This window comes from Rhamphochromis longiceps, linkage group LG3, assembly GCF_057381845.1.
Source record: "Rhamphochromis longiceps isolate RC_006_pf linkage group LG3, R_longiceps_female_GT1.1, whole genome shotgun sequence".
Taxonomy (NCBI): Eukaryota; Metazoa; Chordata; class Actinopteri; order Cichliformes; family Cichlidae; genus Rhamphochromis; species Rhamphochromis longiceps.
Window position 1 is genome coordinate 23,097,105 of NC_140559.1, and position 22,608 is coordinate 23,119,712.

Below are 22,608 nucleotides of genomic sequence, written 5' to 3' on the forward strand. Positions count from 1 at the left end.
ACTGAAAAATGGTTTGAAACCGGAAAAAAATGGATTGAAACCGAAAAAAAAAATTGTAAGCGAAAACAAAAAAATTACAGTTTCAATTAATTTTTTTTCACTATCAATTTTTTTTTCGGTTTCAATACAAGATTTTTCAGTACATTTATTTCAGTTACAATATTTTTTTTCGGTTTCAATATTTTTGTCGGTGGCATCGTTCTGATTCCATAGTAGTTACACTCAGTTGCACAGGAACAGAGCAGGAGGAAAAGAGAGAGAAAGAGAGCCAGGGACAACAACGTCACATTAGAAAGGTATAGTAATCATCCACAACTATTTTCAGTTGCAGATGATAAAGGATTCAGAAAGTTTATTCATGCAGGCCCATATGACAGAGAATATGCATCTTCTTTTTGTTTTCATATTATAATTTATATTTAATTGTGTTGTGGTTTGCAGTGTTTTGTGTTGTTTCACTTTAAATTTGTAAAAGGAAAAAGCTGAAAATTTAAATAGTTAAAAGTTGAAATGTGAATAGTTGTTTTTTGTATTATATGATTTATTTATTACATTTTATGTGGAGTGAATAAATAAAAGTATATTTACGGTGGCCCCTAGAGACAAAGCACATACAAACTTCAAATCACGTACGAACTCTGAAGCACATACAAACCCTGAAGCACGTACAAACTCCAAAACACGTAAAAACATGTAAAACACGTAAAAACTCCAAAACACATAAAAACACGTACAAACCCTGAAGCACGTACAAACTCCAAAACACGTAAAAACTCAGAAGCACATAGAAACTCAAAACACGTACAAAAGACAACAGAAGTGCTCCAGGATGCTGGGCGCAGTGTTGAGCTTTTGTTACCTAGTGGCTACACAAGCCAGCAAGTACCAACGACCGAATTTGGTGTGTGGTAATAACAGGTAAATGAACGTTGTTTTTTTAAATTATTTGACTATATATGAATGCTTGTGTATAAATACACAAACAATACACACATGCTTTCAACTGTGTAATTTAAGTGATCTAGTAGCTCTGTTTTGGAAGTTCAGTTCATGCTAGAAATGTGTTTTGGAGTTTGTACATGTTTTGTCTCTAGGGGCCACCGCATATATTTATATATAAACATATATAAATAAAACCGCTTTTTTTTTTTTTTTTACATTAGTAATTTCTTTTGTGCATAATTTTATATTATTGTTAATAATAAATTAATTAAAGCAACAAAACAACCTGAAGAGCCGGTTCAGAGCCGAAAGAGCCGGCTCTTTTTAGTGAGCCGAACCGAAAGAGCCGGATCTCTAAAAAGAGCCAGAAATCCCATCACTACTTCAAACTGGTTTCTTTTCTGTCAGTGTAACAAAGAGTATTAGGGCATCATATGAGGCAACATGATAAAAAGTACACTCATCACCAGAAAAAAAATATTTTTTTTTACTGTTATTAAAACTCATTCTGAAGTAATTTTCAGTAACTCATAGAGGGTGTAGCATTGTGACAGTTTTTCTTGTTTTTGACTTTATTCTCAAAACAGTATTTTTTTAGGTTAACCTCAAACTTTTCAATTAAACAATTTTTTTTTCTTTTTGTGGCTATAACACTCCATTAGGGGAAACAGCTGAACCGACGTGGAAAAAAGCAGATATGATTCAGCTTGAGTTTTTATATACCATCATTATTGAGCCTTTTTGCAGTCTTGTAACTTTACACACCACTCAGTTACAAGGTATAAGTACTTGTTGACTTCAAGTGATTGAAATCCTGTTGCGTCAGTGCAAACAAACACACAACAAACCCTCTTGGTTTTTTCTTCAGCAACAGCAAGTGGAGAACACAGACCCTATAGTGATAGTGGAAATCTAATGTGTTTCTTTGGACTACACTTTCCTGTCAAATCACGTTGTTATTGTCATGCACAGATAAACAGTGCAGCCACATTTACCTGTAATGAAATTCCTTTGCTCGTGCTCATCAGCTTTACATGAAAATATATATGAGTGTGTAGTTGTATTAAAGAAGAAAATAACCATAATAATAATAAAACTAAAAATAACTAACAAAACTGTGATGGACCGAGTTGAAAAAGTAGGAAGAGTCACAGGAATTGTTGGAAAAATAGGGTTGCCATTTATTTAACCCAAAAATTATATTTGCAAAAGTAATACATTTGAGCTCATAAAAGAGGTCAAAGAAACAAAACTGAACTCCAAAACCAAATGACTGCCCTAACAAACATAAATGATCTAAACATGAACTGACACACAAGGGTATATATCAGGGGTCCCCAAACCCAGGCCTTGAAGGCCAGTGTCCTGCAGGCTTTACATGTGTCCTTGATCCATCACAGCTGATTTAAATGGCTAAATTACCCCCTCAACATGTCTTGAAGTTCTCCAGAGGCCTGGTAATGAACTAATCATTTGATTCAGGTGTGTTGACCCAGGGTGAGATCTAGAACCTGCAGGACACCGGCCCTGGAGGCCTGGAATTGGGGATCCCTGGTATATATATATAATGGCTGATCAGACCACTATAACACAGGAGGGATAACTAAACAAAACACAATTGTAAACAAACAATACAAACACTACAGTCTGGTTTATTAATAAACTAAACATCAAAGAAGAAAATCAAAACTACTAAACCCCACCCATATGGAAAAGATATATATAAATCTTATAAAGTTTGTATCTGTCTTGTATGAAACTTGTATGAAACGCATACAAAAGTGAAAACAGATATAAGATCCCTTGAAAAATTATATAATGAAACTTGTATGTTTTGGATACTTACTAAAACAATGTATGAAAGTAATGAGAAAGTGGCCACTTTCATGAGTAAATCATATATGTTTTTACTATTTCTTTTCCATATGGGCAAACTCAATATTTAATTAAATACAAATACTTTGTTTTTAATGAAAGAAAACACGCATTCTACATTTCAACAGGAAATGGTGGTGCGATCCACTTATCCCTCTTTGCATTTAATAGTTTCAAACCCTGGCCACCACCTTTTGTCTGGCAACTCGTTATATCATGGCAGATAAGTAGTAAAAGAAACAAAGGTTAGTCAAAAATCAAAGTAATGAACTGGTATGAATACCTAAGTAAACTAAATGTGCACGCTTACAAATAGAACAAATGTATCCAAACCAATCAATAAACTTATTGGAAACTAAAGTGTGTTATTGACAACACAATAACTTATTGTGTTCTAACAAAGGATTGAAAATACAAGAGTTACCGACTTTACAGTGTGGCAACTATGGGTTTGGCCATCACAAAAACACTAAAGTATTAATATTAAGAGAATTTGAGACAATTGTTTGGTATTCACAGTTTCGTATTTACAGTTGTGCAAAAACAAACTTGTGCAGTGAGAGTTTAAAGTGGTTTAAAGTGACAGTGTATAGAGTCCAGTAGTTGCAGTGAGTGTGTAATGGTGTGTATAGAATGTCAGCAGTTCAAAAGTCTGATGGCTTGTGGGTAAAAACTGTCTCTGTGTCTGGTAGTGCGGGCCTGAATGCTTCTGTATCACCTTCCAGACGGCAGGAGTGTGAAAAGTCTGTGGCTGGGATCAAAGAGGATCTGCTGCGTCTTCCTCACGCAGCGCTGTCTGTAAAGATCCTGCATGGCTGGCAGTTCAGTCCTGGTGATGCGCTGTGCTTATCTCACCACCCTCTGCAGAGATTCAGAGCATTACAGCTGCCGTAGCAGGTGGTGATGCAGCCAGTCAGAATACTTTCAATGGTGGCTCTGTAGAAGTTTGTAAGTATTCTGGGGTTCATGCCGAATCTTCTCAGGCGCTGTAGGCAGAAGAGCTCCTGTCTCGCTGCTTTTGTGATCACACCAACATGGTGTGACCAGCTCAGATCCTCGCTGATGTTGATGCCCAGGAATCTGAAGCAGCTGAGTCTCTCCACCTCTGCTCCTTCGATGTGGATGGAGGTGTGGCCTCCTCTCTGCAGTCTCCTGTAATCCACAATGAGCTCCTTGGTTTTGCTGATGTTAAGCAGCAAGTTGATGTCGGGGCTCTCACCTCTGCACTGTATGCGGCCTCATCTCCATCAGAAATGCAGCCGATGATGGTGGTGTCATCTGCAAATTTCATGATGGCTTTCTCTTTTATGTAGTAAAAATGAGGTTGTTTCATTTTCACTGCAGTGCTGGGACACTCATATTAATCGATCTGTCAGTGAACACTTTGAGTAATGTAACTGCTGACAGCAAAGGGCAATGCTCTCAGAGTCCAAATCCATGAGTGGCTGTCTACCTTTGTGTTAGCAAAGTGGTTTTGTTTTTTTGTTTTTTTCAATATTTCATTTTGCTAATTTTTTCAAAAAGTGTTACAAAATGTGTATTTTGACAAAACTTGAGTTTTCTTTGGTTGTTAATTTAATTTGTCTTTTGAATGTGTGCCACTGCCACATCTTTGTTAAACTGGTCTGGTCTGAAATTATGAAAATAAAGATTATTCAGGTTTTTAAAAATATAACTCTCTGCTTCTTAATTCAGACAAAACTGAGGTAATTGTACTCAGTAGGGGTGCAACAATACACAAAATTCACGGTTCGGTTCGATGCTTTGGTGTAACGGTTCAATATTTTTTCGATACAAAAAATGTTCATGCCTTTTTAATTTGTCATTTATTAAAATTATAAATATATATTTTAACTCAAAAGTACAATTTTTTAAATTTAATGTTGCTGAAACAACAAAATAAAAATAAAAAAATCTGTCTGATAGAGAAATCACTCATCTTTGGAAAAGAGAGTTTATTACAGAGAAATGGCTCTTTCCAAAATAAAAGCTATACTATACGCTTCTTCTGGGCTATATTCTCAGCAGCATATTAAACATGTCAGGTCCCCATAAGGAGAATTGTGTGCTAACGGCTGTCTAAATGACTCAGGTAAAGTTTGTAGCATGCATGCTTGTTGCTTTTGTCTGCTTCCACTTGTCTTTGCACTAGGATGATGCCAGTGTAAATGTGCAGTCATATTTGTTGTGTTCCCACTAGTGCTGCCAGCATTAATCTCGTTAAAATGACGTTAAAGCCACAACGCGGCAAATCTCCGTTAACGAGTTACCGCGGATCGCCCCATGCGTGGGGCTGGGGGGCGTCAACACGTTAATAAGCTAGCTGCGCTAACGCAGTAGTTCCCACCAATTGAACCAAAATAGTTCCAAACGCCAGATCTGAATGAGGGTGGGGGAGGTTCAATTTGCCATGTTGCAATGAGAGCTTAGCTTCTGTCTTGCTAGCTTGCGCTGCGCTCAGTGGATCTGCACTCGACAGTGCAGCCTAGGCGGAGTAGTCGAACGCAGATTCACTGAGCGCTCAACACAGACAGCATCGTCAGAAGAAAAGTTGATAAAATAAATTAAAAATTTTGTATTGTTCATACATATGCGTACCGAACCGAAAGCACTGTATCGAACAGTTCAATATCGATACGAGTATTGTTGCACCCCTAGTACTCAGCCCTGAAAATCTTAGAACTATGGTATCTAACCAGATTCTTACTCTGGATGGCATTACCTTGGCCTCCAGTAACACTGTGAGGAACCTTGGAGTCATTTTTGACCAGGACATGTCCTTCAATGCACACATTAAACAAATATGTAAGACTGCTTTCTTCCATTTGTGCAACATCTCTAAAATTAGAAACATCCTGTCTCAGAGTGACGCTGAAAAACTAGTTCATGCATTTATTACTTCTAGGCTGGACTACTGTAATTCATTGGAGGTTATGATAGGGGACAGCAACAGGGACACAGTTACTAATCCCAGTCCCTCTCTACCCTGACTCTAACCCTAATATAGGCACCCAGCCTCCCCTCCTAACACAGCACTCACCTACCTTGCTGTCTTCACTGTCAGCAACACTAAAACAGCTAACAGCACTTTAAAGCGCTGTAAAGCCACAAGCTTGTTTGCTCTTTCACAAACTTCTTCTTTCACCACTATGATGTTGATGGTTGCCTGATATTCTCGGTTGGATCAATATTACAAGGTAACCTGTGTGAGTGTGTGGTAAGATTCCTCTATAATTTTCAGAATATTCTGACTGAAACGTTATAATACTGTAACACTCATGTATCCTGTGTTCACACATACTCAGTTGTCCAGGTAAGGTTCAGGTGAACTGCAGCTTTAAGTGTCCTAAATGATGTGATGATGTGTGAGTGTAACCCCTGTGAGAAGGTGGCTCACAGGTAAGCTGCAGAGCCTTGTTCACATGGACGTGTTTAAATAAAGTTAGAAAAGGTTTCATTTCTTAATGTGAAGCACAGCTGGAACATCTGGAAGATGCCGAGCATCAGCTGTAGATCCAGAGTCACAGTGACCTCTGCCTGTACACATTTTTTGTTAAAGGTAAAAGATGAAAATATTATTTAAAATAGAAAATGACTCTCATGACCCTGAAATCTCTTTTTTTATGATGACATCACATCCCACAGCTGCTTGTGATGCTAGCACTAACCTGCTGTTACAAGTATATAACAAACATTACAGACATGTAAAAACACAGAAAATATGTGAACCTGAAAAGTGATCTGAGATTTTATGTGTTAATCTACAATCTTTGACCCGCTTACTCAAATTTGAACCCTGCTAGCTTCATTTTTATTAAAATCAACAGAAATGGTTTTCTCTGTAACAGTTTAAATTAATATGTAAAAGTGTATCTGAGCAGAGACCTGGACATAAACTTCTTCATGGTTTATAATTTAATACCTAACAGAAAGGTATGAAGGGCCCATTTGTTAAGGTTGTGCAGTTCTGAAAGCACATGGATCAAGTCCACATTCAGCGGGCTGAAGTATGATGTAACAGCGGTGCATTGATCCTGATTAATCAGAGGATGATCACTGCAGTTCCAGGCGCAGCTCGCACAGAGCAGACAGGTACTCTTCATTGTCCTTGTCACAGTTCAGAGCTTTCTCATAAAACTCAGCAGCTTCCTTCCTGTTGCCCTCAGCTCTGGCCACCTGACCCAGCAGAGCGAGAGCTTCGCCATCACCCGGATTCCTTGACAGACGTCTCTCAGCGATCTTCTTGAGTTTCTGCAGGAAAGATGGAGGAACAAAGACAGATGAATTTCTGTGGATTTAGAGAAACTGACTTTTATTTTCAGTGACTTTCTCAGACCAGGATTAAAAAAATATTTAATGTCTAACTGAAGACATATGAGTACAGCAGCTCCCAGCCTTAAACCACAGAACAGGACTGATTCATGCTGGTTGGCAGGTGAGAGAAAGGACAGCTGTGGAAACAATCCAGACTCCACTCCCTCAGTACTGTGTTGAGACGATGTGTGGAAACAGGTACACTGAGTGTGCTTTATCAGATTACAGCCAGGGTCTATATGAAGGTGCAGGAGAGCCAGTCCCTGTTCAGCAGGTGGGAGGTTTCTCAAAATACTCGCAAACACCTTGTTTGTGTTAGTGAATTTTGGCCCTACACAGAGATAAAGGAGTAATCCTTTGATGGACAAATCAAATATCACATACAAAGTTTTCTGCAAAGGAAGGAGTCTAAAATCATCTTCCACCACCTGGAAGCTGAAAGCTTCCACCTGACAGATTAGCCTCCCTCTGACTTCACATCCTGCTAATGAAAATGGTCCAGAGGTGCAGCAGACAGGAGACTTGGTCTCAGTACATTTTGACCATAAGCCACTGATTAGACTTTAATCACATAACCTTTAGCGCTCACCTTAGCACAGACTTTCTTCTCATATTTCTTCAGTGGTATCAGGAGACCCTGCAGGCAGGACACAGCAGGAGGCAGATTAATAACACAGATATAACTGATTGGTCATTAATAACATTCAAGTGTGAGTGTGTATGTTCTGATTGTTTACTGCCATGTGGCCCTCTGGATTTGGGCTCATTTAGCCTGAATTCCTATTTTAGAGCAGGGGTGTCAAACTCATTTTACATGGTGGGTGTTACATCCTGGGAGGCTGTGGGAGTGTGTGGGCGTGGTGTTGTCTTCTCTCTCTCCTCCTCCTTCGTTCTGGCCCCTCCCCTTGTCTCTCTCTGCCCCTGCCCTCTCCTTTAGGTCACACCTGCTGCTCATCTGCTCTCGTTACAACCAATTACCCTCAGGGGTGATATAAGCTGGAGAAGAGCAGTGTGGAGGAGGAGGGAGAGGTTTCTGGTGGTTTTCCTCTGTGCTGGTCAGAGTGTGCTACTGACTTAGGTGTGGAACAGCCTGCTGCGTGTGACCAGCCTTCTGGTGTGTGGCTCTTTGTGAGTAGTGTTTAACTGAGCAGTGATTGCCCATGAGTGACGGCGGCCTTCATTAGTTTGTGTGGCCTGCCTGGATATTGTTTGTTAGCAGCGTTGCTGTCTCTTTCTGTTGAAACCTTATTGTTGCTTTCTTTGTTGAGTGGTCATTACCACTTTGGGTTGACCTCCCTGATTTCTTATTATAGCAGCGGTGCTGTCTCCTTTTGTTGTTGCCATTTATATGATTATTGAGGTGTTTGCCTACAATAAAGACCTATTTTATGTTAAATACCTCTGCCTGGCGTTCTTTTCATTCCACCTGGATCTAACTGTTACTGTCCCCCACCCTCATCGCCTAGACTTTTATGTGGGGACGTAACAGTGGGCCAGATGCAGCCCACTTTAATTGTAAGTGGGCCGGATCAGTGAAACATATTTAACTGTTTCCTACATGATGAAAGAAAGGGACCTGTGACAAAGAGGCAAATCTGTAATAGGATCATTTCATTGTTTAGTACCTAATTGCTTTGTGTGAATGGCCATAAGGGAGGTTTTTATCAGCAGTAAAAACTGTAACACTGAAAACACAGTTAAAAGTCCAAAATTTCTGCTTGTGCTTGTTTGTGGTGATCGGCAGATCAAACAAGTTAAGAATTATAAATGGCGTCAAGCGCACATTCAGGCCTGTGAGACTCATTTAGGCAACGTCCACACTGGCCTGGATAGATTTGAAATGGCGTTTTCTTCTGAAAACGCTCTGCGTCCACACTGTCGTTTTCACAGGGTTGCGCGTCCACAATGAAATGGCCAAAAACACTTATGTTCCTGTACTGTACAAGCACCTCTTAACCAACCTTGGTGTAGTGAACGATGGCTTGAGCTTCATTTCTTTTGTGATGGTAATGAAAGTCACCAAAGCGCTGATGGATAGCTTGAGAAAGGCTTTCATCACACTCTGGTAACTTCACCAAGCACTGCTGGAAAATCTCCTCTGCCCTGAGAAACAAAGAGATGATCGTGATGATGACAAACATGCGCCGAGCAAAAAGACAGGAGTCACTGCTGCTTTCCACAGAGGAGTACCTTCTGAAATTCCTTTCCTCTGCATACAGCAGTGCCAGGTCAGCCCACGCAAGATGAAAGGACGGCTTTATCTTAACAGCCATTTCAAATTCACGAATACAACAGCGCCTCCAGCACCGCACCTCTCCTGTGGAGCCAGAAATCATGGTTTATCTCTGAGTTTGGGGATAACTGGACCTTTAGACATGCAGTATGTTTCAGCGTACTTTGGTTGCTGAAGGGCTTGTGGCTCTGCTCAGCAATCTTCTTCCTCTTGTAGCACAGCGCCAGCTGGTGGTGGATGAAAGATGACTGGGTGGTCCTCTTCAACGCTCGCTCCAACATATCAATAGACTCGTCCAGTTGATGCTGAAACAACATTTAATGGTCATTTTCACAAAAATTAGTAAAAAAAACTAAAGAAGAATGCCTCAATCCTGGAAGAAGCACCTCAACAATTACTGAATCTCCCGGAGGAACCCAGCCGAGGGATTAATAAAGTTTCATCTGATCTGATCTGATCTAATCTAATCTAATCTAACAATTTAGTGGAAAGATTAACTTCCTCTGTCTTCACTGAAGGAAGGAACTCAGAACCACTAAATTAAGCATAACAAACTTTAGTAATCTGTCTTTTCAGTCTCAAGCCTGATTCAGGTCACTGGTCAGAATAAAATAATAAAGATTTTACTATTTCTGAATCAGGAGAATTCAGGAAGGTGAAAGTAGAGATAAAAGGACAGAAACAGATCAGAATTAGAGAATGGGAAACCCAGCCCAACCAGCATGGCTCATTTAAGAAAAGGCCAAGTTAGTCTTTAACAACGATCACAGATAATCTAAAATCTCCGTGGAAGCTAAAATGTACAGAGCTGCACATCTTTGACAGCCTTCTTTGGAGCTGATGTAGGGTCAGGGTGCATGCTTTACCATCTTTAAATAAAAGATCTTCATGGACCTGTGCACTGATTCTTATATTACATGACCCTGGAAGAATCACATTGTCTGTGGTTGCATGAGTAGTAAGCATTTACAATATCCTACATTCAGACTTACATGATTACGAAAGTATTTTCCTACGTAGCGGCTGACATGAGGGTTATCAGGATCAGTTTTCAGTGCTTTCTTCAGCAGACCCTCAGCCTCTTTGTATTTCTTATAGGCTCCAAGCTTCACGGCCAGCATGGACTGCAGAACAGCATCATCGGGGTTGAGCTCCAGGGCAAAGTGAAGCTGTTTGATGGATGGAGGCTCCTCAGTTTCCTGTAAATTTTCTAAAACCCACTGCAGATGAGAAACTGGTTAGTCTACTGTGAACTGCTGAGAACCACACCCCAATGAATTGCTGGGGTTTTTTTTTAGAAACTGATAAATTGGCTGTTTTTTAGAACAATATAAACATAATAAATTTATTAACTGATATCAAACTTATAAAACTGACCTCTTCTGTGCGAAAGAGGGCGATGGCGTAGCCAGCATTCCACTCAATGTCATCAGTCTGTATCTCAAGTGCTTTACGAAAACTGTCAACGGCTTGTAAGTAGTAAGATTTTGACAACTTGAGGTAGGTCCAGGCTTGTTCTCCGTAGACCTCTGGAAGGAGACTTCCTGATGAACCAGTGGGATACTTCACCTGCAGAGGGAGAAGGTTCAGCTGCAGTCAGAGGTTCAGAAGCATGTGATCTATAACATTTGATCTGATTGGTGTACATACCAGTATGTCCTCGACTTTCTTACAGTAGCTTTGTGACTGTGCAAAGTCTCCAGCATGATATTTCAGCCAGGCCATGTCTCCATACGTCACAATGAGCCGCCTCTCACTCTCATCCCCATGACGCTCCCTGATGGTCTCCTCTGATTGGTTTAAAAGTGACAGCGCTTCCTCTCGTTGATTCTGAAGATACCTGAGGACCATCAACACATGCTTATAATTAAATCATGTTTTTCTGGAATCATACTTCAGATGTCTACACCTGGCCTGGTCTTCAATAACAGCCCTGCAGCAGGTCTTTATTTGTTGACATTTAGCTAAGGTTCTAGACCCCATGGCTGTTAAGATAAATACTCTACCTGCATTTCCACCAAAATAATCATGCAAACAAGTTTTAGGAGGCAGATTTATATTAAGATCGTACCCACATACAGGATAGGTGGGTACTGTCAGGAAATTCAGCCACAACAACTGACTGATACAATCCATACTGTTTGAGATCAGTTCATATCATGGATCACCACTTCTACTGTCTCCTGGAGTGCTGACTATCTGTCAGAGACGTCTCAGTTTGTCTGTTGTGGTGATTAGTAATACTGGGGCACCAGAGGGGGCAGTCCTATCACCATTTCTGTTTACCTTGTGCTCCTCAGACGTCCAGTGTAACAGTTAAACATGCCACCTGCAGAAGTTCTCTGATGACACTACAGGGGTTGGGTGTATTATGGAGTACAGGGAGCTTGTGAGGAACTTTGTAAAGCGCTCCAAAATAAATCTCCTCTCTTTGAATGTCAGCAAGACAAAACAGATTGTGGTTGACCTCCAGAGGAAAAAAAACTGTGACTAGGTTCATCCACAGGATCATCAGTGCCAGAGATGGAGCAGGATCAACAAACTAATCCGTAAGAGTGGAAATATCATTGGTTAGAATCTGGAGGTGTTTGACACATGGAGGGTCACAGGTCACTGAACAAACTGCTCTCCATCATGGACAACCACTCTATCTATCTATCTATCTATCTATCTATCTATCTATCTATCTATCTATCTATCTACCTACCTACCTACCTACCTACCCACCCACCTACCCACCGACAAGATCAGCCTGTTGCTATGTTGCTGGCAGTTGCATCTCGCCAGTAGTTAAATTAGTTAAATTACCCAAAAGTAATTTTTCCCACTGCTGTGGAAACTGTACCTGACATAAGCCAAGAAGCTGTATGATCGAGCCACTGCCCCGCGCTGGCCGAGCTGCAGTTTTATGTGGTCCTGTAGTCGAGTGCTGAGGTTCTTCAGGTCCACGTCCTTCTTCAGATCCCAGGTGAAGTGACACTGCAGCTGCTGCAGCCTCCTGAGCAGAGCGCTGCTACCTTCACTTTAAGAGGATCACACAGAAAAACAAACTAAGTTACCTTTGCATGTCAGAGACTGCCCTTTGTTTGTTTTTACTTTAATCCGTACTGCAGCTTTTACTGGAGTATTTTTAACACTAGTACTTCTACCACCTCGCCTAGTAGAAGTAGTGCCAATATGTGTAGTATTTAGGGTAGTTTTCGAAAGTCGGAAATCAGCTGTGAAGCTAATGCGAACTCACGTCATGTTACAGGAAACAGTCCTCCTCTTCCTCAGAGTACACACCGATGAAGATGAAGAAACGATTATGCGCCGACTGATCGGTCACTGAGTGGTCGTTCAGTGAGAAACGCTGACCTCAGATCAATCATTTACAGATCAATGGCTGATCAGTGATCTTTGGAGACGCTCTCAGCTGAGATGCAGAAACGAAACCTAACGTCCCCTTGTGGTGCCTTCATGTACCTCTCATATAAAACAGAAAGCCCAGTCTTCTCGTCGGAAAGCTTTCCTCCTTTCTAAAATATGCGCCTTCCGTCTCCTAACATAGTTTATATTTGTGGCCATTAAGTTCTCGAGAGGACAGGAGAGGAGAGGATGAGCGATCTGAGCCGTCAGCCTTTTACCTGTTTTCAGCGAGGCCCTGAAGGCACCACGAGAAGTGTGTGTGGTTTGTGTGACAAAGGTGAGAGCTTCACAGATCGGTCCACGAACTCTTCGTGTTCAGTCATCAGTTTGCTGTGTCTAAAGAGGAGGAGGTCTCTGTTTGCTCCAACATGAGGTCAGTTTGCCAAACCTCTGATCAATAATCGATCATTTATCACAAATTGAACCACCTGAGTGGACGTTAAATGCAGCAGTAGTTTAGCTTACCTGGCGCTCAGGTGCACGCTGAGAGATACAAAGTAACACTGTCTGTCTACCTGTGCATGTAACAGGGGACTGATATCAGAGGAAGAGGAGAAAGTGGACATTAACAAATTATAAACCTTGTATGTGAAAATAATAACTGGTGCTGCAGTAATCAATTATTTTATTAATCAAATATTCTATCAGTTATTTAATTGATAAATCAAATAAGAAATACTTTTGTCTTATTAATGAGTAATAATAAATATTTAAACGAGAAAAACAAAAATGTGTTTTTATGATGAGCTGCTCGTTGGTTTCATATTTTTGAAATGTTAATGTTTGATTAACGGATACTGGATATGACATCACTGTTTTTACAGCCACAATAATATGGTCTGTTATCACACACACACACACACACACACACACACACACACACACACACACACACACACACACACACACACACACACACACACACACAGACATTCACATTATATGTGTTTAAAGATAATGTTCTGATCATTATTGAGCATATTTAACTATCCAGTAAATTCACACATGAATCAGAATTTTATTATTGTTCAAAAGTACAATGACGAGTTAGAGACGCCCATCGTTATCTTCTCAAACTCAGACATGAATAAAAAGGTTGATGATGGATCATCTTGAGGTGACTCCCTTGTTACTTGTCACAGGTTGCACTTTAACCTCAGGACTCTGACCCTTCAGTTCTTGTGCAGTCAACCTTTTATTTGTTGTTTCATGATCATGCATAGAGTCTTTGTACAGTGGCTGAACAGTGTCAAGCAAACAGTCTCAGTTTCTGGAGAGCAATGCATGGCACTACACTGAGGAGTGCACAGAGTGCTGCACACTTAGTGCTGCTTGGAATGCACTTCATTCATTCTACTACCAGCCTAAACTTCCCAAAATCCACACACTTAAGCCCTGTTTGCTCACAACTACCTAGCATGTACACACAAGTCCATGTTTCTGTTTACCTTCTTCAGTGCTCACCTCTTCAACAATATTAATTCCAGACCATGAACACTGGTAACTGGAAAAACACGGGCAACTGATGCATCTAACATCACTAACTAGACATCTTAACACTGGAATGTGCTCAAATGAGTTAAACGAGAACAAATTGTGTGGTCTCATATCCAAAAATATTTTACAGAACAATATCAAAAATATTCCACAAGTACAAACCTGTGTATCACAACAATAGCTGTCCCCTAACACAAACTCTGTGTTTGTGTCTCACTCCACATCTAAGGTTTCTTCTGGTTCCTCAGTGTGAGATTCAAACCACAGCTCTACTTCACATCACTGATTTCACTGATTGATTGATCACACAAAGTGAATTTTCTCAAGGAGAGGAGCTGGGAGGTCTGGGTGAGCTGACATGTGCTGGTTGTAGAAACAGGATCCTCAGGTGTGTCAGAGCACTGAGTGAGCCTCGGTTCAGCCAGTCCTGGTTTGATGCTCTCCCTCTGATGCTCCTCACAGCGTTTTCTTTGTGACTCTCTTACAGTGAAGATAGCAGCGCTCTGCTCAGCAGGCTGCAGCAGTTGCAGTGTCACTTCACCTGGGATCTGGACCTGGACGTGGACCTGGAAACCCTGAGCACTCGACTACAGATCGACATAGATTTTCATCAGAGTCAGCATGAGGGAGAGAGTTGCACCTACAGCCTCTTGGCTTATTTCAGGTACAGTTTCTGTAGCTGTCTGATGAAGGAAAAGCTAAAGTGGATTTATTCTGCTCATTCAAATCTCAACGCTTTTATTTCTGGGACTCTGCTAGAAAAAGAGAAGAACTAACATTAGCCAGAAGAAAGACAGTTTTTCTCACTGAAGTCCGTCTGACCAAAGAGAAATTTGACCGTCAAAGGAAACAGTGGTCAGCATCAGCAGGATCTATATTTGAATGATAGAGAGATAGTTTTGTTTTCAGGATCAGATCCAACCCTGAGCTGTGTTTCTTCTGCTAATGTTACCTACCAGCATAGCAAAGCTACAGCTAGAAGAAAAACGTCAGCTTGCTTTAAGTTTACCTCATTATTTCAACCTTAATACAAACATGTAATATGAAGAGAAACATTATTGGAGTATTGGACTGAAGTTTCTGATTCTTTAAGAATCTTGATATAAATCTGTTTCCTGAAGCTTGTTTGGACTCTTGTTTTTCTGGTGGAAATGCAGTAATTATCTAACCCTGGAGTCATGAACCTCAGATAAAAACCTAAATGAATCATCAACAAGTGTTAGTCTCAAGTAAGTTTCTTGTCAGGTGTTGTAAATGCCTCGTAGTTAAACCCCAGTTGTAGAACAGCTGTTGATGACCTGTTGGTCCTCAGGCATCTTCAGAATCAACGAGAGGAAGCGCTGTCACTTTTAAACCAATCAGAGAAGACCATCAGGGAGAGATACGGTGATGAGAGTGAGAAGCGGCTGATTGTGACGTATGGAGACATGGCCTGGCTGAAATATCACGATGGAGACTTTGCACAGTCACAAAGCTACTGTCAGAGAGTCGAGGACATACTGGTATGTAAACCAATCAGATCAAACATGATGATCACTGCTGTTGAACCTCTGACGCTTCCTTCTCCCTCTGCAGGTGAAGTATCCCACTGGTTCATCAGGAAGTTTCCTTCCAGAGGTGTATGGGGAACAAGCCTGGACCTATTTCAAGGTGTCGAGGTCTTCTCTCTCAGACGCCATCGACTGTTTTCATAAAGCACTTGAGGTACAGCCTCATGACACCGAGTGGAACGCCGGCTACGCCATCGCCCTCTTTTGCAGAGAACAGGTCAGTTTTATGATAAGAATGAAGAGTATTTGGATATTTCTCTAGACAGCACCAAATGATAAACTTAAGGCTCCTTCAGTGGCATCGGTTGCTTCAGCGTCAGTATGATTTTTAGAAGTTTCAATGACTAATTTTTTTATTCAAGTGAAATAAACTGTAGACTAACCAGATTCTCATCTGCAGTGGTTTGCAGAAAATAAACAGGACGGGGAGGAATCCAAAGCCACCAAACAGCTTCGCTTTGCATTGGAGATCAACCCAAATAACGCTGCTCTGCAGTGCATGCTGGCCGTGAAGCTGGTGGCCTATAAGAAATACGAAGAGGCTGATGATCTGGTGAAGAAAGCACTAGAAAATGATCCTGATAACCCTCATGTCATTCGCCACTCAGGAAATTACTTACTCAATCAGGTAAGTCTGCAACTTTGGTCTTATTAATTCTTACTTCTGCTCACTGGGTCTTGGGCCCAGTAAGGGCCTCAATAACTGCCTTATTGAGGCCCTTATTATTTACTGCCTCAATAACCTCACGCCCGGTGATGGACAAATTGTTCCCTTCGTCCCCAGACTCTGTTTCCTGTACTGAAGGTGTGTCAGTTGGATTAAGGAGCTCCTCAAAGTATTACTTCCACCACCCAACAATATCCTCAGTCGAAGCCAGCAGTGCTCTACTACACTATACACAGTGCAGGTAGAGCACTGCTTTCCATTTTGAGTAGTCTGACGGGCAGAGTGGGACTCAATTAAAAAAATTAATCTAACTAATTAGAGGTTTTGTGCTTAATTAAGCTTGATTAATCACATTTAATCACACAAGAAAATTTGCCCCTAATTTAAAGGGTTTTAGTGAGCTGGGGTCTATCACAAAAGGCAAGACCCCAGGTGCAGGCTGTGTAAAGATGCTCCAGAGACAATCCAGCACATAACAGCAGGGTGCAAGATGCTAGCAGGCAAGGCATACATGGACCGCCATAACCAAGTGGCCGGCATAGTATACAGGAACATCTGTGCTGAATATGCCCTGGAAGTCCTGATATCAAATGGGAGACATCCCCTAGCGTGGTGGAGAATGACCGAGCTAAGATCCTGTGGGACTTCCATAGACAGACAAACAAAATGGTGTGTGGCAAACCAACTGGACATAGTGGTGGTAGACAAACAGAAGAACACGGCCGTAGTGATCGATGTAGCGGTTCCCAATGACAGCAACATCAGGAAAAAGGAACACGAGAAGCTGGAGAAATACCAAGGGCTCAGAGAAGAGCTCGAGAGGATGTGGAGGGTGACGGTAACGGTGGTCCCCGTGGTAATCGGAGCACTAGGTGCGGTGACTCCCAAGCTAGGCGAGTGGCTCCAGCAGATACCGGGAATAACATCGGAGATCTCTGTCCAGAAGAGCGCAGTCCTGGGAACAGCTAAGATACTGCGCAGGACCCTCAAGCTCCCAGGCCTCTGGTAGAGGACCCGAGCTGCATTTTGCACCATCTGTAAACCTCTAAAACCTTTCTTTGGTAGCCCAGAAAGGAGAGCGTTACAATAATCGATACGTGAAGACACAAATGCTTGGAGACGGACCTCTGCAGTGTTGCTTGATAAATGTTGTCTGAATTTGGGTATGTTCCTTAAATGATAAAAGGCAGTCTTTGTTGTCTCTTTTACATGGGACTCGAAGGAGAGCACCATGTCGAACCACACGCCCAAGTTTTTAACCTTGACATAGTCATCAATTTTCAAGATGAAATTTTGGGACAAGTATGGCTTTGGAACAAAGATTCTAAAGGACAAGATGGAGTTATTGGACTGTAGCAAGTTTAACAAGTTCATTTATACCAGTGACATCACATCACCCCACCAACAAACACCTCAGTGACTTCAAGCGTAGGCTTAGCCTCTCTCCTTATATATTTGTATTTGACTGGTGTTTTTAAATCTGTTCCAGAATCGACTGGATGAGGCTATTGTTGTGTTTGAGCGAGGCCTGAGAAGGGGCGATCAATTACCTTCCTTCACCTACCAGCTGGCTCTGTGCTACAAGCAGAAGAAAATTGCTGAACAGCGCCGCGGGCCCTTCAGCAACACAGGTACACAGAAATATACAACATGTTATCCTTTAATCAACACAACTCAAATCATCCTTTAATGCTCCACAGAAGAGGAGGGTAAGTGGAGGCGTTGCTGTATTAGTCACCTTGAAGAAGCTGTGGAGATGAAACCATCCTTTGTCCGGGCATTGGCTGAACTGGCACTGTTGTACGCAGAGGAAGGGGATTTGAGCAGGTGCTTGTCTAAACAAAGCTGCACGATTTCCTCCTTTATTTCCTCTGGGTGTAAATTCCTAAACATCTCGTTGTTTCTCAGGGCTGAGGAGACTTTCAAGCACTGCTTGGAGAAGTTACCAGAGTTGAAGGAGAAAAGGGTTTGTCTGATTATCCATCAGTACTACGGTGACTTTCATCATTATCACACAAAAAATGAGGCTCAAGCCATCGCTCACTATAAAGAGGTAAGTTTCTAGGTGCCAGACATGCCAGCTGCATGTACAGTGTTAGACATGCAGCTGCCTCTTAATGTTCCATGGTTCATCTAAGGATGGACCGATCCAAAATACAGTATTGGTATCAGTGCGATGCTGATGCTGACCTAAGATAAGATAAGATAAGATAACCTTTATTAGTCCCACACGTGGGAAATTTGTTTTGTCACAGCAGGAAGTGGACAGTGCAAAAGTTATGAAGCAAAAATTAGAATACGATAAGAATAAATACAGTACACAGCTGTACAGAATAGAATAAAATAATATACTATATACAGTAGAATAAAATAGAATAAAAATATACAATAAGATAAAAATAGAATACAAATACAAAATACAACTGAGTAAAAATACAACGATGACAGAAAGGATTATTGCACTTAGTCTTATTGCACATGTGTGGATGTGTGTGCTTGATCAGTTAAAGTCTTTGTTGTGGAGTCTGACAGCAGTGGGGAGGAAAGACCTGCGAAATCTCTCCGTCCCACACCGTGGGTGCCGCAGTCTCCCACTGAAGGAGCTGCTCAGTGCTGTCAGAGTCTGCTGCATGGGGTGGGAGATGTTGTCCATCAGGGATGACAGCTTAGCCGCCATTCTCCTGTCACTCACCACCTCCACTGGGTCCAGAGGGCATCCTAGAACAGAGCTGGCCCTTCGGATCACCCTGTTCAGTCTCTTCCTGTCCCCAGCAGAGATGCTGCCGCCCCAGCAGACCACACCATAAAAGATAGCAGAAGCCACCACAGAGTCATAGAAGGTCTTCAGGAGTGGGCCCTCCACTCCAAACGACCTGAGTCTCCGCAGCAGGTACAGCCTGCTCTGCCCTTTCCTGTAGAGGGCGTCTGAGTTATGAGTCCAGTCCAGTCTATTGTTCAGATGAACACCAAGGTACCTGTAGCTGTCCACAGCCTCAATGTCCATACCCTGGATGTTCAGTGGTTGCAGTGGAGAATGCTTGTGCCTGCGGAAGTCTACCACCAGCTCCTTGGTTTTACTGGCGTTGATCTGGAGGTAGTTCAGCTGGCACCAGTCCACAAAGTCTTGGGTCAGACCTCTGTACTCCTTGTCGTCCCCATCAGTGATGAGGCCGACTATTGCAGAGTCATCAGAGAACTTCTGCAGGAAGCACTGGGTGGAATTGTGGGAGAAGTCTGCAGTGTAGATGGTGAAGAGGAACGGAGCCAGAACCGTTCCCTGTGGGGCCCCCGTACTGCAGACGACCCTGTCCGACACACAGCTCTGAGTCCTCACATACTGTGGTCGGTCGGTGAGGTAGTCCAAAATCCAGGTAGTGAGGTGATGGTCCACTCCAGAGTTCTCCAGCTTGTCCTTCAGAACCGAGGGAAGAATAGTGTTGAAGGCACTGGAGAAATCAAAGAACATGATTCTCACAGTGCTTCCAGCGGTCTCCAGGTGAGCGAGGGAACGATGTAGGAGGTGAATGACGGCATCATCCGCTCCGATGCCAGGCTGGTAGGCAAACTGAAGTGGGTCCAGTGATGAGCTTGTTAGGCGCCGAAGCTGAGCCAGGACCAACCGCTCCAGGGTCTTCATCAGGTGGGATGTCAGAGCCACCGGCCTGTAGCTGTTGAGGTCCTTGGGGCGTGAAGTCTTTGGCACTGGGACAACACAGGAGGTTTTCCAGAGCTGTGGGACTCTTCCCAACCTCAGGCTCAGGTTGAAGAGGTGCTCCATCACCCCACACTAAATTACTGGACCGGATATTGGGTAGAAATTAAAAATGTAGCCTGATCCATTAAATATCACAAAAGCACCTCACAAAACTTGTGACATGGTGTAACCCAGGTGGTCCCCTTATCATGTTGGAGCAGTTTGTGTCACGTGATAGAGTGACTGTTGTGTACAAGACCTGTCGGCGGTCTGGAGTCACTTCACACTGAAAGCATTTGGAGCCTCGTTACGTGCTGACAAACCAGCATTTCATCTCCAAGCAAGCTATCCCAGAAAAGTAAAGCAAGTGTCTAAGTTCATCTCTGAATGTTTGTAAAGCATTCCCACGTTAAGCTTAACAACCGATATATGAAGCTGGGACATCTGTCATTGCTAAGTCTGACCGTACAATGGATAGACTCGAGTTTTAGTTTGAAAAGAACTGTGTTGCAGGCTAAACAGTTCTGTGGTTCGAAAGAAAAACAACAAAAACAAAACAATGAAAACACTTTTTTTCATACGTGTTAAGTTTTGTATAGAAATTGCACAAAATTCAATCTCAGGTAAATGTGACAGAAACCGCTCACACTGACATCCATCTTGATAAAAGATCAGTGTCATGAAGCCGTGTTTGCATTGATTTGCACTGCTTTCCACTCTGGATGTCTATGTATGTTCAGCTTTAAGTACAAAAGGGTCCATTCTACAACCTGTTTTATTTTTTTAAGTTGTTGAATTATTTTGTTCAGATATTGCACTTCTTTTTTTTTCAGAACCAAAGAGTTGTTGAAATCTACATAAAATTGCATTTAAATTACTTTTCAATATTACTTTAAATACTTTAAAGTTCTGCTAAAAGTTTAAGTAAAAAGATCAGTATTGCTGAACTGAAGTATTTTGGGTGCAGTGTTTTTTGCATCCAAGTACAATAGAATAGCTTTAGTGTTTTGGCTTTTTAAACATGAGTATGAACTTATACAAAATGTAGCAAATATTAAAAAAACAAAACAATTTTATTGATTTTAAAATAGACAATATCGGATTCATATCGGTTTCAGCAGATTTTCAAATTTATATCGGTATCGGACTTAAAACAAGAGGTATCGTGCCATCATCATCTCTAGTTTCAACCCAAGAAGAACAACGAAAGAAGAAAAACTAACAGGCCTTGTTTGGAGGGTGGAGGTGTCGGGGCAGTAATGTGAAACATGTTACCGCTCACATCCACCACATGACCTTAGTATGGATGGGTTTATCTTCACCATAGTCTTCTGCTGTTTTCTCTCTGCAGGGGCTGCTGATACCACTGAAAAAATATGAGTGGAGACAGTGTGCTAAGGTGAGCACTAGAGACATAACAAAGGTTACGTGTTATATAAACTCGGTGTTGTTGCTAACTCATGCGGTGTGAGCAAAACCTCATATCAAACCTCGCTTGATTTAAATGTTTTGTTCAATACCACCTACTTGTGCACCTGAGGACTGTTTTCACTGTTTTCAACTTCAACTTGAAAACTACTGGTGACTGCCAGCTGTTCTGTCTTTCACTAGGTCATGTGAGGAGATGTGGCATCAGTCCCACTTTGGATGGTGCACCTGTCATTTCTAAAAATCTTGTAAAATTGTAAAACATTGTTTTTTTTAAATTAAAGCATAATGACTGTAATGTTTTCTCCCACTGAAAACGTTACATCCAGATGAACAGAATCTACTTCTTTGGAACATAAATTAATCTTTCATTGTTCCTCTGTTTTTCCTGCAGGAACTGAAGCAGATCGCTGACAGACGTCTGAAAAAGAATCCAGGTGATGGTGAAGCTCTCGCTCTGCTGGGTCAGGTGGCCAGAGCTGAGGGCGACAGGAAGAGAGCTGCTGAGTTTTATGAGAAAGCTCTGAACTGTGACAAGGACAATGAAGAGTACCTGTCTGCTCTGTGCGAGCTGCGCCTGGAGCTGCAGGGATCATCCTCTGATTAATCAGGATCACTGCAAAAACTGGCTATAACTAACTTACAATCTTACAAGGAGCCAAAAGGTATTTGTGATCTTGTTTTGAGAGCGAGACACTCAGAGAGAGCAGGATGGAATTCATCTTTTACAATATGTATTTTATCTCTTAGCTTTTAAATCCTAAAATGAGTTATTTAATTGCATATTAGGTTAATCGATATCACCAAGGCACTTGTGAATGCTTGTCAGTCCCTCTGTGTAGCACCGTGCCTCTCGCCTTATGGCAGCTGTGATAAACCCTGAACTGGAAAAGCAGAGGATGGAGGGACATTAGTACACATTTAAATTAGTATTTCTTTCTCCTTTTGCAGTTTCATGTGATCGTGTGTGGTGTAAATGCTTTGTCTTGGTCCTTTAATA

General features: G+C 41.7%; 2 protein-coding genes across 4 annotated transcripts; one reads left to right on the top strand and one right to left on the bottom strand.

Moving 5' to 3' along the window:
• Window positions 1-4,838: 4,838 nt before the first annotated feature.
• Window positions 4,839-12,790, bottom strand: LOC146673488 (antiviral innate immune response effector IFIT1-like). Its single transcript, XM_085401752.1, has 10 exons — window positions 12,606-12,790; window positions 12,210-12,386; window positions 11,015-11,204; window positions 10,742-10,933; window positions 10,357-10,584; window positions 9,528-9,669; window positions 9,322-9,448; window positions 9,093-9,234; window positions 7,721-7,768; window positions 4,839-7,068 (listed from the first exon to the last, which is right to left on the bottom strand). The coding sequence occupies exons 1-10, from the start codon at window positions 12,608-12,610 to the stop codon at window positions 6,871-6,873; spliced, it is 1,449 nt and encodes a 482-aa protein (XP_085257878.1). The 5' UTR covers window positions 12,611-12,790; the 3' UTR covers window positions 4,839-6,870.
• On the top strand, window positions 10,466-22,415 carry LOC146673489 (antiviral innate immune response effector IFIT1-like). Of its 3 annotated transcripts, none has more exons than XM_085401746.1 (10): window positions 10,466-10,601; window positions 14,757-14,933; window positions 15,582-15,771; window positions 15,845-16,036; window positions 16,220-16,447; window positions 17,976-18,117; window positions 18,187-18,313; window positions 18,395-18,539; window positions 21,532-21,579; window positions 22,003-22,415. In XM_085401746.1, the coding sequence occupies exons 1-10, from the start codon at window positions 10,591-10,593 to the stop codon at window positions 22,213-22,215; spliced, it is 1,473 nt and encodes a 490-aa protein (XP_085257872.1). In that variant the 5' UTR covers window positions 10,466-10,590; the 3' UTR covers window positions 22,216-22,415. The 3 variants fall into 3 exon arrangements, with proteins under 3 accessions (XP_085257872.1, XP_085257873.1, XP_085257874.1); XM_085401747.1 differs by having other exon boundaries at window positions 18,190-18,313; XM_085401748.1 differs by lacking the exon at window positions 10,466-10,601 and adding an exon at window positions 12,995-13,145.
• Window positions 22,416-22,608: the final 193 nt, after the last annotated feature.

Coding starts and splice junctions, on each gene's coding strand:
- LOC146673488 (XM_085401752.1), bottom strand. Junction 9,235..9,321: donor GAGGAAAGGAATTTCAGAAG/GTACTCCTCTGT, acceptor TTTGTTTCTCAG/GGCAGAGGAGATTTTCCAGC. Junction 7,069..7,720: donor AGAAGAAAGTCTGTGCTAAG/GTGAGCGCTAAA, acceptor TCTTTCCTGCAG/AAACTCAAGAAGATCGCTGA.
- LOC146673489 (XM_085401746.1), top strand. Junction 18,540..21,531: donor CCATCGCTCACTATAAAGAG/GTAAGTTTCTAG, acceptor TTCTCTCTGCAG/GGGCTGCTGATACCACTGAA. Junction 21,580..22,002: donor AGTGGAGACAGTGTGCTAAG/GTGAGCACTAGA, acceptor TTTTTCCTGCAG/GAACTGAAGCAGATCGCTGA.